Genomic DNA, 14,157 nt, shown 5'->3' on the forward strand with positions numbered 1-14,157 from the left:
CAAAATTGTCAGATTTACAAATTTTTATTTTTAACTTCAGTTCTTCCTGGTCGAAATGAAAAATTCCAAAATTCGTGATTCACGATATAAAATTTTGTAATTTTGTACACTTCATAAGCGTTACTTTAGTCACAAGTCCACCAAATTTGACAGCATTGGAGCCTAAAATGAATGAATCCGGACCTGACGGCGCAAAACGGACTGCAGGTTCGGATTCAGGAGGTCATTCCACTTTTGGAATCCAAAATTTGTTGTTATCAAAAGTATAATAAAAATTAATAAAAATAAAAATGTAGAATTTTACAAAAACAAATTCTTTAGATTTAACAAAGCTTCAATGACCGAGAGACAAGATTGAATTACTCTCGGAATTTATGTGTTTCGAGTCCGCCGAAACTCTGTCGCTAAAATTTTAATATCTGCCCTTACATAAAAGGGAAAAAATGTAAAAACGCGCCGACTTGATGAGGAATATTTACAAAAGACGCTTTTACTGTGCCGTCGCTAACATTATACATAATGTAAGTCATTATTATGTAAATAAATGCACAATCTTAATGTCAATACTAGAATTCATTCAATTTGCATCAGAATGGGAATCGTAAGCCACTTCGAGACATGCAGTCAGTGATATATGAGCGGTAACAAGCATTTATGATTTCTACATTTTACTTAATGCACTCGTCGTGAAATTGTCAGACGTGCTCATCTCCTATTAGAATTTTACGCAACCACTATGCAGAGGTCACATTTTACGATACTTTTCGGGTTGGCGTGTCTTAAATTACTCGAATTTAGTCTCAGTTCTTATCATAAATCGATACGTTTGTTAATTGGCATCTAATAATGGCTTCCACGTTTTTGTCGACGATACTGAAAACACTTTCGCTGGAACATTATGACGACCGAGCGGTCAATATTGATCGAGTCTAATTCGGCTTGTGGGGGGTAATTTGTCATAATTGTACTGGCGATATGTTAATCAGTGGAAATGCACTTTACTTTCAAGCGGATGTGTTGCTTTGTTGCGGAAATATCGCCATTGATATTGAGGTGCTCAGAATCTAAGGAATAAAAGTGCTACCAACTCACTTAAAATTCCTCGGCCTACAAGTGAATATTTTTATGAGAAATTTAATTAACTAAATATGAATTGTAATGTAACAGGTTGCATTCATCAACGGTAAAATTGAAACACAGCACGCAAAAGTTTAACATCTCGCATGTTTAAATGATTTAGCTGCTGCATATGATTTTTCTAGTTTGAATATTGTAATTTCGTTAATGTAAGTGGGTCTGTTTGAATAATAGAATTGCATTTCGAGTTTTACGCACGGAAATTGGCGTATTTTTGTCGTAGAAGTATGGAAATGTGACAAGATTTTGCAGCACGACGGCGCGCCTGCACACGCGACTGATCCAATTTAGATTTTTCTTGGAGCTATTAAAACTATTTAGCATTTCGTCTAATACCTGTGAATAATGAAGAAAACCTCGTTAAAATGCAACTCGGGCTGCAACAAAGCTTCTTTGCTCCCTCAATCCTCTTAGAATTTGGTCGTTGTCACCTCCGCTTTCTCCGGGCCTAAGAATCAATTCGCTTGGTTAGGTTACAATGTCCTTTTCCGAGCGACGCACACTCTCACTTACAATAATGTTAGACCAACTTGTGTAATTATACATTTTCCTCCTTTCGCTCCTCGTCAACTTGTAACCTTGTAAGTGATCCAGTTACAAAGTTTCCATTAATTTACATTATTGAATTTGCGCTCTCTGCACATATCCACACATGCAACTCAACCACTTCAAGCGAATTGATGCTTCGTGTTGCCTATGATTTCGAAATGGGGTATTATTAAACAATCCGTAACAATCTAACCAGGCGGATACGGTTTAGATTGCTAACACTATTTCTCGCTGTTTTATTCTCATGTGAGCCATTTTCAAGAGCAAACGACGAGATTGATAGGAGGATGCTGATGAGAAACGGCCAGGACTAAAGCCGCCCGTGATCTGGATTTTACATAATTTTGCATATCTGAGCGCCGATTGGAAAATTCTTATATTCATTTTTCGGATGCTTTTGCTGCGATTATTAAGTGTACTAAATTACAAAATTTTAGAACAAAGAGCAGAAATTTTGTTTTTTCTTTTTAATTTTGTTCTGTAAGGCTGACATTTCTAAGGGACTTGCCTTGAAATTTCATGGATTGTTGACCCAAAACTCGAGTATTAAGTGTATTGAATTTCAGAATTTTAGAAATATAAATACAAAATTTTAGAATTTTTTTTTTAAAATGAATCGAAAATCCAAAATTTTCGTGTTTCCGGCAATTTTAATCACAACGTAATGAAATTTGGTAGAGTAATTGGTTTTGGTGCGATTGTTGAGTTTACTGAATTACAGGATTTTAGAGCAAAAAGCAGAAATTTTAGAATTATTTTTTTTATACTTTTTTTTATTATACTTCATAAGTTTGATATTTTTAAGACTAATGTCATAAAATTAAGTGGGCTAATGGCCATAAATCCAACTATGATGTACTAAATTTCAAAATTTTAGAACAGAAAGCAGGATTTTTTTTCCAGAAACGAACTCAAGATGCGTTTTTGTTTTTATTATATTCTATAAGTCCGACATTCTTAAGGGGAACCCCATGAAATTTGGTGGACTGATAGCCTTATGTCCGAAAATTAATCGTACTAAATTACAAAATTTTAGAACAAAGAGTATAAATTTTTGAAATTTTTATTTGAAGGATGAATCCAAAATCCAGAAATTTTAAGTAAATTTTGTAATTTCTGTAATTTTAATCACAACGTAATGAAATTAGGTGGATTAATTGATTTTAGTGCAATTATTGAGTGTAAATTTTAGAATTTTTTGTTCCAGACACAAACCCAAAATAACTCTGAGATTTTTAAGGCTAATGTCGCAAAATTTGGTGGACTAATGACCATAAATCAGACCATTAAGTGTACTAAATTTCAAAATTTTAGAACAAATATCAGAAATTTTGGAATTTTTCTTTCGAGAGACGAACCCAAAATTCATGTTTTTTTTTATTATACTTTGTAAATCCGCCATTTTTTCGGCTAACGTCAAGAAATTTGTTGGACTGATGGTCCTAAACATAAATATTAAGTGAACTAAATTACACAATTTTAGAACAAGAAATACAAATTTTAAACATTTTTATTTGCAGCATAAATCTAAAATTCAAAATTTTATAGTAAATTTTGTAATTCCGGCAATTTTGACCACAACGTAATGAAATGTGATAGACTAACTGGTTTTGGTGCAATTATTGAGGGGACTGAATCGCAGGATTTTAGAGCAAAAAGTAGAAATGTTAGAATTTTTCGTTTCAGAGACGAACTCAAAATTCATATTTTTTTATTACACTCCATTTGTCTGCCATTTTTAAGGCTAATGTCATGAAATTTGGTGCGCTTATGGCCTTAAATCGTGCTAAATTACAGAATTTTAGAACACAGTATGAATTTTTGAAATTTTTATTTGAAAGATGAATCTAAAATCCAAAATTTTCAAGTAAATTTAGTAAGTCCGGCAATTTTAACCACAACGTAATGAAATTAGATGAATTAATTGGTTTTGATGCAATTATTAAGTGTACTAAATTGCAGAATTTTAGACCAAAAAACAGAAATTTTAGAATTTTTCGTTCCAGAGACAAACTCTAAATTCAATTTTTTTAAATTATACTCCATAAGTCTGACATTTTTAAGGCCAATGTGACGAAATTTCTTGGACATAAATTTGACCATTAGGTGTACTAAATTTAAAAATTTTAGAACAAATATCAGGAATTTTGGAATTTTTCTTTCGAGCAATGAACTCAAAATTCATGTTTTTTTATTATACTTTGTAAATCCACCTTTTTTACGCCTATCGTTAAGAAATTTGTTGGACTGATGGTCCTAAAAATAAATATTAAGTGTACTAAATTACAGAATTTTAGAGCAAGGAGTACAAATTTTAGAATTTTTTATTGAGAGGATGAAACCAAAATCCAAAATCCAAAATTTTTAAGTAAATTTTGTAATTCCGGCAATTTTAACTAAAACGTAATAAAATTTAGTGGACTAATTGATTTTGGTGCAATTACTCAGTGTACTGAATTGCAGGATTTTAGAGCAAAAAACACGAATTTTAGAATTTTTCGATTCAGAGACGAACCCAAAATTCATTTTTATTTGATTATACTCCATAAGTCTGACATTTTCAAGGCTAATGTCGTGAAATTTGGTAAACTAATGGCCCTTAACTTGACTATTAAGTGTATTAAATTTTAAATTTTTAAAACAAAGAGCAGGAATTTTGGATTTTTTTTCTAGGGACAAAACCAAAATTCGATTTTTTGTTTATTATATTCTAAAAGTCCGACATTTTTAAGGCTAACCTTATGAAATTTGGTAGACCGATGGCCTTATAGCAGACAACTAAGTGTACTAAATTACAGAATTTTAGAACAAGGAGTGCAAATTTTAGAATTTTTTGTTTGAAGGATGATCAAAATCAAAAATTTTTAAGTAAATTTTGTAATTCCTGGAGTTTTAACTACAACGCGATGAAATTTGTTGGCCTAATTGGTTTTGGTGCAATTATTGAGTGTACCGAATTGCAGGATTTTAGAGCAAAAGCAGAAATTTTAGAAATTTTTATTTGAAGGATGAATCAAAAATCCAAAATTTTTATAGACGAAATAGATTAACTCTGGTCAATTTTTAAGGTTAGATAAAATCGAATTGACTAATTGTGACTAATTTTTATTAAATTCAAGAATAACAGACAAAGCAAAGTTAGACTAAATATGATCACTTTTTACTATCGAATTAAATTAAACACCTCAAATAGTCTGCAATAGTACGCACTCGTAGAAAAAGTAAAGTACGCAACTCGTGCACAATACGATCCGAAATAACTATTAAATGAAGACCGTCTCTGATTTTGGCGTCGTTCCGTGCAAGATTTTTCGGCCGATTTCTTATCAGTAAAACTGTTGCGTGTCATGCTAATTGCCGGCGTCCCCGCCGAATCGTGAAATTAGCGCGCGGTACCAAAAGCAATCGGAATTGAACAATGTGAAGTAAGGCTAGGATGTGATTGCTGATGAGATCCCCCGCTTCCCTCTGTGATTGTTGGGTTCCGTGCGCACACAGTGTAGTTAACATTTAATCATTGGGTCGACACCAACCGCGAGCAGGTGCTAATCCCCTCGGATTAAGCCAACAGTCGACATGCATGGATACATCATCACGCTTGTTCATCTTGCAGTTGGTACCAACTGCTCTGTCAACTGGATAAATAGCAACACGTCGTCGTATACAAATGGTTGTTGCGTTCGGATTCAACCCTCTTAAAAATGACGGCCATTATATGGCAGACAGATCGTGAGCAATCTGACTAATGCAAAGCTCTGGCCTCCTCATATACATCCAGCATGTGAATTTATTCCGAGAATATATTTATAAGATAGTGATTTATTTTTGCATTAGTGCCCCGCTTCCGCGCCTGTCATATCACAAACTCGCTGGCATTAATCAAAACGAGGATTGATTGCGCATTGTAAAACAATACGAGAGAGCCTTCAGATCCTCGCCTACCATTGCATCCATTGTGTTACCACGGTTCAGACGTTTAACGCCACCATCATTACTCAATGCCTTCGCGCACAACAGAAGAAAAGGGTTCCGTGTATTCGAACCAAACATGTATTCAATTACACCAACGAAAAAACGCATAAAACGGACAGGTGCGGCGTGTTTTGACACTTTACCAACTGTTTAATTAAAGCGCGAACTTTGACAAATGACGACACAATCCCCCATCGGCGCAAGATGCAAACGGAATAATAAAAATATGCTGCCGACACTCCGGAAGCTTGACGCCGTCAGTTTAAGATAAACGGGACAATAATCTTTTCAGATCTTTCTCAATTTCGTTTTAATGCGATTACGCCGAGATAAAAATATAAAAGAACGAGATGTCTACATTAAAATTCATTTTGTTTCGCGTTTGACGGGCGCCTCCACCATTTTTAATCGATCTTTCGCGAAAACTACAAAGTTTATTGAAATCTTCACCACCAAAATGCTGAAATCTACAAAGCTTTTTGTTTTTCTTGCGATCTTTTAGCTAAGAATTCGATCTTAAAATTTTTCTAAAGTCAAAAATTTGATTTTTTGAGAAAAATGCACGACTAGATCTATGTCAAAGGTCTCAGGTCAATATCTCGCTTATTTTGGTGTTATTATAGCTCATTTTACGCAAAATTTTCCGCAGATTCCAAATCTGGGATTTAAATTCAGATCCGACAACAAATAACTGAGTTACAGCCGATCAAATTTCGGAAAGTTGATTTTCATTTTTCCTTATTTTTCGTAATTTTTAAAGTTAAATATCTCGGAAACTACGAGTATTTGAGATATTGAGATGCGGTTTGCGCCATTCCTTTTCTCGACACAATTTACGTTAGAAAATGTTCTCAAAAGCCCAAAATTCGATAGTCGATTTTTCGCGAAAAAAAAGGACTCAAACGATGGAAATTTTTCATTTTTTTTATTTTTGGTCATAACTCGTAAACTGTTTGTCCGATAAATCTCAAATTTGGCCAGTAAATAGATTTTGAGCTCCTCTTTCGACTGATGTTTAATTTAAAGCTATTAAATGTCGTTTTTATTTTGAAAACATTGATTGAAAATCACCCAAAAATGACGTTTTCAAAACAGTTTTTGGTCAAATCTTGTTTATTTATTAAGCAAACTTAACAAATTTGGGTCTCATTTTACGCAGAATGTCACGCTGAATCCAAAAACATGAGAATTTTTAAATTCTTGTCAACAAATAACTGAGTTCTGGCCGTTTGAATTTTTGAGTTGTCGCCAGAGGGCCAAATTTTTGAAGGTTCTAAACAATTCGGGTTTGATATCTCAGAAACTATTACCGAAATTAAGATGCGGTTTGCGCCATCGTTTTTCTAGCAATTTTTTACATAAGAAATAGTTTTTAGATTTTCGAAAAGTCAAAAGTTGCAGTTTTTTGCGAAACTCATGACTAAACCCATGCCAAACTTCTGCAATGTCACGCTTATTTTTTGAAGTAAACTCGCGTTATTTAGCTCATTTTACGCAGAATTTCGCGCAGATTCTAAATCCGGGCTCAAAATCCACGTTCGACAACAAATAATCGAGCTAAACCCGATTAAAGTTTCGAAAATTTGATTTTTATTTATCAAAATTTTAAAAGTTCGATATGCACTTGCGTGCAAATGTATCGGGCCACTTAAAAAATTTAATTTCAAATGAACATGATTCAAAAACGGCATATTAGAATTTAGGAAAAATGGTACCATTTGAAAGATTATATTTTCTTATGTAAGAATTTCTTATTCATACAGTAGTGCATTCATTATTTAATAAGTTTTCTGGATTTTTAGTAAAACTTAAACAAAAAGCAAACATGCAGCATTAAGTACAATTGATTGACCAAAGAATTTTTTATTTTTAATAACGGGTGCTGCCACCATTAGCTTTAATAACCTCTTCCATACTCTTCTGATCAATAAAATAACTTTTTCTTGAGGGAGACGGTTCGACTCTTCTTCGATCGCAACATTTAAACCATACAGTGACTGTGCCGCAGGATTTCTGGCTCAAAACCCATTTTTTAAATGATCCCATATATGTTCAATCGGATTCATACTGGGACTCCGTGCCGGCCACTCCAAAACCAGAATTTCATCCGCATTAAGCATAAGGCATTACAGGTTCTTGCAGAATATCCACTATGTATCTCTGGACTGTTAAACCCCTTTTGGGTTCACCGATTCGAGAACCACTCACAAAAACAGAATCTGTTTTTCCTTCACTTAAAAACCGCTCTAGATCATGCATGAAGCGCCACCATAACTGATCCCTTCGTTTATGCTCCCCAGGTCTTCTGTACACTTTTACTCTTCTGTTATTTCCGTGTAAGCACAGTTTGGTTTCATCTAACAACATAACTTTACTTCATTGCTCAAAAATCCAGTCTAAATGATCTCTAGCAAATTGCAATCGAGATTGTCGGTGAGCTGCAGTTAATGTTGGACCAGCTGCAACTTTGTAAGCTGTCAAATTATTTTCCTTCAAACTTCAAACAGTTCATTCACTAACATCAACTCTTCGAACTTCATGTAGCCGTTGTTTTATTTGCACAGCATTTAATCTCCAATCCTTTAATGACGTCGTGCCAATAAATCAATCATTTCGTTGAGATGTTGCAACAAGTTTTCCAGTTTTTGGCCTACTTGTAAAGGCACTAGTTCCTAAGTACCTCTGCTGTAGTTTTTGAATTGTTGCACGGCTTAAATTTAAGCGACGAGACACATCTTTCTGATGAGTCCTGTTTCAAGTAAAGCAACTGCTTGTGCTGCATACATTTGCACGCAAGTGTGTTAGATGGCTTTGCATTTTTGCACGTAAGTCTTAGTAAATTCCCATACAAATTAAAGACTCAAGACATGAGCGTAGAATCAAGAACGGTCAGAGGGTTCAATTTTCATTCTTGATTTTAAGGAATTGAGACCCTACAAGAAATTTGAGCCCTTTTCGCGAGAATGTTTAATTATTGTAAACGCCGACAAAAATTTGGGCACAATTATGGTGTAAGAAATGTAAGTAAAATAAAAAGGAATCGAACTTGCCAACGTTTTATAATAAATACTAAAAGGTTCCTCTTCTTATCCGCCTTAACATCACGTGTTATTGAATGTTTGAAGTTCCGTCATGTATCGATTCTCCTCGTTTGACGTTTCATTACACTTGCGAGAAACACGTCAACAATAACACTGCATATCAGTCAACAGTAAACCTCAAACTGTCAAACAGACAGTGCACCGACGTTTCGCAATGCCACAGCTCAATTTTTCATTACAAGTAGTCTCCTATTAGCCCGCAACAATCAAACTGAACACGTACGGAATTGATCAAAATGTATCCCCCAGTCACATGTCTTATAACTACATCGTCATGTGATCAATATCGAACAAGCAAGTGAAGCAAATAAGTCTTTCCCGATCCGGATATTACAAATCTGTTGCAACAAAAACTCTAATTGCAATTGCTTTGTGTGCCTTTCATATCTTGTGTATCATGCGAATATTTTTAGACAAACGAAGCCTATCTTCTTGCCAGTAGTCGTTATCCAGTAATTGCGAGTTACTTCAAACGCGACAGATGAAATAAAATCGCGCTTCGTTTTATTCAACAATGACTAGTCGTGGGCGTTTTTTTTCCAAACTTGGCTCTTACTGGCAACTGTAAGATAAATGTCACCGTTACCGTTGCCGTCACACAAAAATGCTCCCCGCATCGATTGCGCCCGGAAACGTGCACGTGGTCAGTTAATTCGCGTAAAACAATCCGGGAGTCCAGCAAATTCCGGACGTTAATCTCCACCAAACATCTCTTGTTGGGTTTCTATTTAATTTTAATGGTCGCCATAATTAAAATCTGGTGTATTTTAGCAACGGATCCATAAATCGCGTCGGTTATCCGGCAACGCCGCAGCGTAGCGTCTATATCGGGTAGTAAATCATAGCATTGCTGAGTGCAGATAGCGACGCTCTTAGCCGACCAATAAACAACCTCACTCCGGAATTCGACACCATTTTTCATCGCATTCTAACGACACGCAAACCTAAAAAGTCCACGATGTTTACTAAAGGAAGCCACACACAAATCAAAGAGAGGAGCGCATTCGTCTTTCTGTGTGCTTTTGGACTTTGCGCGCTAGACGAGAACTATGGATTTCGGTCTGACCATACGTGGGAAAACAAGATGCGAGGAGATAATTTATTCAGAGGGAGACGTTTTTAGGAAAATGAGAGAGAATTTTTGTTACTTCTCCACCTTATTCAAACTTTGTACGTTATGTTTAGCTCTTAAGGCGGGAGCAGCCAGTAGCGCCATTGCAATCTCCTCGCGGAACTGCTGCATTTATTAAACGGCGAAGTAAAGTAAGAACTAGTTTCGCAAACTGTTATCGACGATTCTTCGCCGCATTTCTGAAAATTTACTCAAAAATACGCAAATTACACAGTCAACAAAAGTCATTTCGAAAGTAGATTGCCTCCTGATTTTAAATTCCAGGCCGGTTTTTGCTCCATCAGGTCAGGACTTCTCAACAACTTGCTAAATCGTAAAACTCTGTAATATACAGGGTGTTTCACAATTAACGATTCCTGAATTCAGAGCGCACTTCGCACAAACATTTCATGACTAGAATAGAAGTATCTCAAAGTTCTGAGGTCGATAACTCATTCATTTTTGGTGCAAATTAATTATATAATGGCTCATTTTACACAGAATTTTGTGTAGACTCTAAAACTGAGATTGAAATTCAAATTCGACAACAAATAACTGAGTTATGGCCAATTTTGGAAAGTTGATTTTCATTTTTTCTCATTTTTCGTAATTTTTAAAGTTAAATATCTCAAAAACTATTTCAGATGTTAAGATGCGGTTTGCGCCATCGTTTTTCTCGCGTTTTTTTACATAAGAAAAAGTTTTTAGATTCTCCAAAAGTTGAAAGTTGCAATTTTTCGCGAAAATTGATGACTAAAACTATGTCAAAGTTCTGAGGTCGATAACTCATTTATTTTTAAAGTAAATTTGCGTTATTATAAATCATTTTACGCAGAATTTTCCGCAAATTAAATCTGGCCTCTGATTTCACATCCGAGAACAAATAACCAAATTACAACCGATTAAAATTTTGAAAAATCGAAATGTCGCGAATTTTGAGACACCTGTATAATTAGAAAGGCAATTAAAGTAGTTTTCCTCATTACAAAAAGCAGAAAGTGATTGAAATCGAATTAAAACCCAAACAAAAATTCTTTAGAAATGACTTTTCACTTGTCCAAACCTCTCCAGTTAAAATGAAGCAAAGCGTGTTAATTCAGTTTTTTCCGTTGGTCACAATGATCACTCTGATTATCGCCCGTGTGGCGAATGAAAGATTCACTCGGCATTATTTTCGGCGGTGAAATTGGAGCAGACAGAAGCCAAGAGGGATATCTGAGCATTAAGCGTCTGCGGATTGTGTTGCGCATCGTTATTAATAATTTAAACAAGCGTATCGGGCAGTGTGATTTATTATCTTGAGCAGTCTTTGCGGTCTCGGCGTTATTGGTAGGTATTGTTTACAGCGCCGCAGGTTAAATGAATTGTCGTATTGTTTGTTATTAATTATGATATCGGTTTATAGAGGCGCAGGGGTCGGTAAATGGATAGCGCTTAATGCTTGGAAGTGTAGCGGTGACAGAGCATCGTTTGATAAATGAACCCGAGGGCGACTTTGATAATTGTTTCAGTGCGACGCTTGTTTGTGTCACGTGTTGACTTCTTAACGGAAGTGGAATAACTAATGGAGTTTTAATAGTCTTTAGATCTCCACACGCACTTGTTTGGTAAAAGTGACACGCAAACTAGTTGGATCATCTGAATACGGCGGTGGCGGTGGCGTGACCTCTTCTTTGATTAACTAGAAATTCTTCACTCACCTTTGTACGTCACTCGGTTGAAAACGCTTGTGATGATCCTTAATTCGGCGTTGGGGACGTCTCCGATCTACAACAAGAAAATCCGGTCAGCAAACAAAGAGAACAGCGAGAAATGCGCCTTGCCCATCTGTGGCGTGACTCAAATCACTCTTTCGACTCTCGGCCACGCTATTTATTACATACATTTACCTACTCTCGACTAATTTAAAAACATAAGTGCCTTGTTGCTATTTGTTATCTGTGATGGATCGCATTCGCCCTAATTAAAAAATTCAACGCTGCAAAACGCTGCAACGATCGAAACCGAGACATGAACACGCCGTTACTGTCGGCCTACTATTTATGGCGCTTCTCCCCTTTACGTGTTCTTGATCCGAGAACTTGATAGAAGAACGTCCTACTATACCACTTATATTAAATCACCCCTTCCTTCTACTTATACGCTCTTTCGACCACTTATTATTGCTACTACTTTTGCCCCCTGTCATATTGCAAGCCTTCGGACGGACAGCAAGCTGACGCTGCGCTCTTTTCATATTTTATAAATATACTGCATATTCCGCATATCTTTGAAACGTTTGCTATGTTATCGATAGAAATAAAGAAGTGGCGAACGAGTTGGAACATCCGGACGGCTATAAATAAAAAGATTCTATCAAAGTTTTACTTCTAAAATTTCTAACTCCCGCAACGAGTGCTTTAATTAAAAATGTTTCAAAACTACAATTATTTTGCATATTCTCCATATCTGTTGTCTGCAAACTAAAAAAAAAACTAGAAAAAAAATTCGACTCATTGATCCAATTGGACTTTTTATTTTCCTGGCGCCTCCACCATTTTGCTTAACTCATACAAGGTGGCCCAAATAAGACGGATTTCAATAAAATTTAAAGTGAATATTACTATTTTTAGTCACCCCAACTAAAAAAAAAATTAATTTATTCACTTTTCAATTTAAAACAGCAATTTTCTTAAAACAATTTAGTAATAATATCTTTGAAATAACAAGAAGTTTGAATTTTTACATCGTTTTTGCACCAAAAAAAGGTAAAAATTATCTCAAAAAACCCTTTAAAAACCTAATTCGGTCAATACCTCAAGTTTTTCGTGGTCATTTTACCCAGAATTTCACGCAGAATTGAAAACTGTTTAAACTTTTTACATCCGTCAATAAATAATGGAATTAGAAGAGTTTAAATTTGTAGATAGCAAATTTTTCGATCCGAAACCTATAGTCTTTATTTACCAAATCTAATTCGGTCGATTTCTCGCTTGTTTTTGGAGCGAATTTCCATTATTGTGCTCATTTAACGCAGAATTTTGAGCAAAGTCCAAAATTGCTTGAATATTTCACATCCGTCAATGAATAATGGAATTAGAAAAGTTTAAATTTGTAGATAGCAAAATTTTCTATCCAAATCTTTTGGTCTTTATTTTTCAAATCTAATTCGGTCGATTTCTCGCTTGTTTCCGAAGTGAATTTTAATTATTAATGCTCATTTTACGCAGAATTTTGAGCAAAATCCAAAACTGTTTGAATTCTTCCCATTCGTTGGTAAATAACGAAATTGGAAGCGTGTAAAATTGTAAACAGCAAATTTTTCGATACAAAACTTCTAGTCTTCATTTTCCAAATCTAATTCGGTCGATTTCTCGATTATTTTCGAAGCGACTTTCGATTATTGATGCTCATTTTACGCACAATTTCATATAAAATCCAAAACTGTTTGAATATTTTACATCCGATAATAAGTAACAAAAATTGAAGCGTTTAACTTTTGTGGATAGTAAAGTCTTAGTTTGAAATTCTATGATTTTAATTTTCCAAATTTAATTCCGTCGATTTTCCACTTATTTCTGGATCAAATTTTAATTATTGGTAGTCATTTTACACAGAATCCCATGCATAATCCAAAACTGCTTGAATATTTCACATCCGTCAATAAATAACAAAAATAGAAGCTTTAAAATTTGTAGATAATGAATTTTTAGTTCCAAATTTTATCTCAATTTTCCAAATCTATTTCGATCAATTTCTCCCTTATTTCCGGCGCGAATTTCAATTATTGATACTCAGTTTACGCAGAATTTTCACGCAAAATTGAAAACTGCTTGAACTTATCACATCCGTCAATAAATAATAGAATTAGAAAAGTTTAAATTTGTAGATAACAAAATTTTCGATCCGAAACTTTTGGTCTTAATTTTTCAAATTTAATTCGGTCGATTTCTCGCTTATTTCCGGAGCGAATTTCAATTATCAGTGCTCATTTTAAGCAGAATTTTATGCAAAATCTAAAATTGCTTGAATATTTCACATTAGTCATTAAATAACAAAAATAGAAGCGTTTACAACTGTGGATAGATAATTCTTAATCGCGAATCCTTTGATCTCACTTTTCTAAATTTAATTCGGTTGATTTCTCGCTTATTTTCGGAGCGAATTCAATTATTGATGCTCATTTTACGCAGAATTTCGATCAAAATTCAAAACTGCTTGAATTCTTACCATCCATTAATAAATAACTTATATTAGGAATTAGAAACTTGTGATCTTTATTTTTCAAATCTAATTCGGTCGATTTCT

General features: G+C 34.7%; 1 protein-coding gene across 1 annotated transcript in view; it reads right to left on the reverse strand.

Annotated features, from left to right (window-relative positions):
- Positions 1-14,157, reverse strand: part of LOC148166631 (carbonic anhydrase-related protein 10-like) — a 131,998-nt gene that overhangs the window by 20,555 nt on the left and 97,286 nt on the right. Inside the window, exon 6 of the mRNA XM_088049022.1 lies at positions 11,571-11,637. Coding sequence (XP_087905148.1) covers positions 11,571-11,637 — 67 coding nt within the window. The remainder of the gene's footprint in view (positions 1-11,570; positions 11,638-14,157) is intronic.

Source organism: Gnatocerus cornutus, unplaced genomic scaffold (assembly GCF_029298725.1).
Source record: "Gnatocerus cornutus isolate USDA-ARS CGAHR unplaced genomic scaffold, icGnaCorn1.1 ctg00000023.1, whole genome shotgun sequence".
Taxonomy (NCBI): domain Eukaryota; kingdom Metazoa; phylum Arthropoda; class Insecta; order Coleoptera; family Tenebrionidae; genus Gnatocerus; species Gnatocerus cornutus.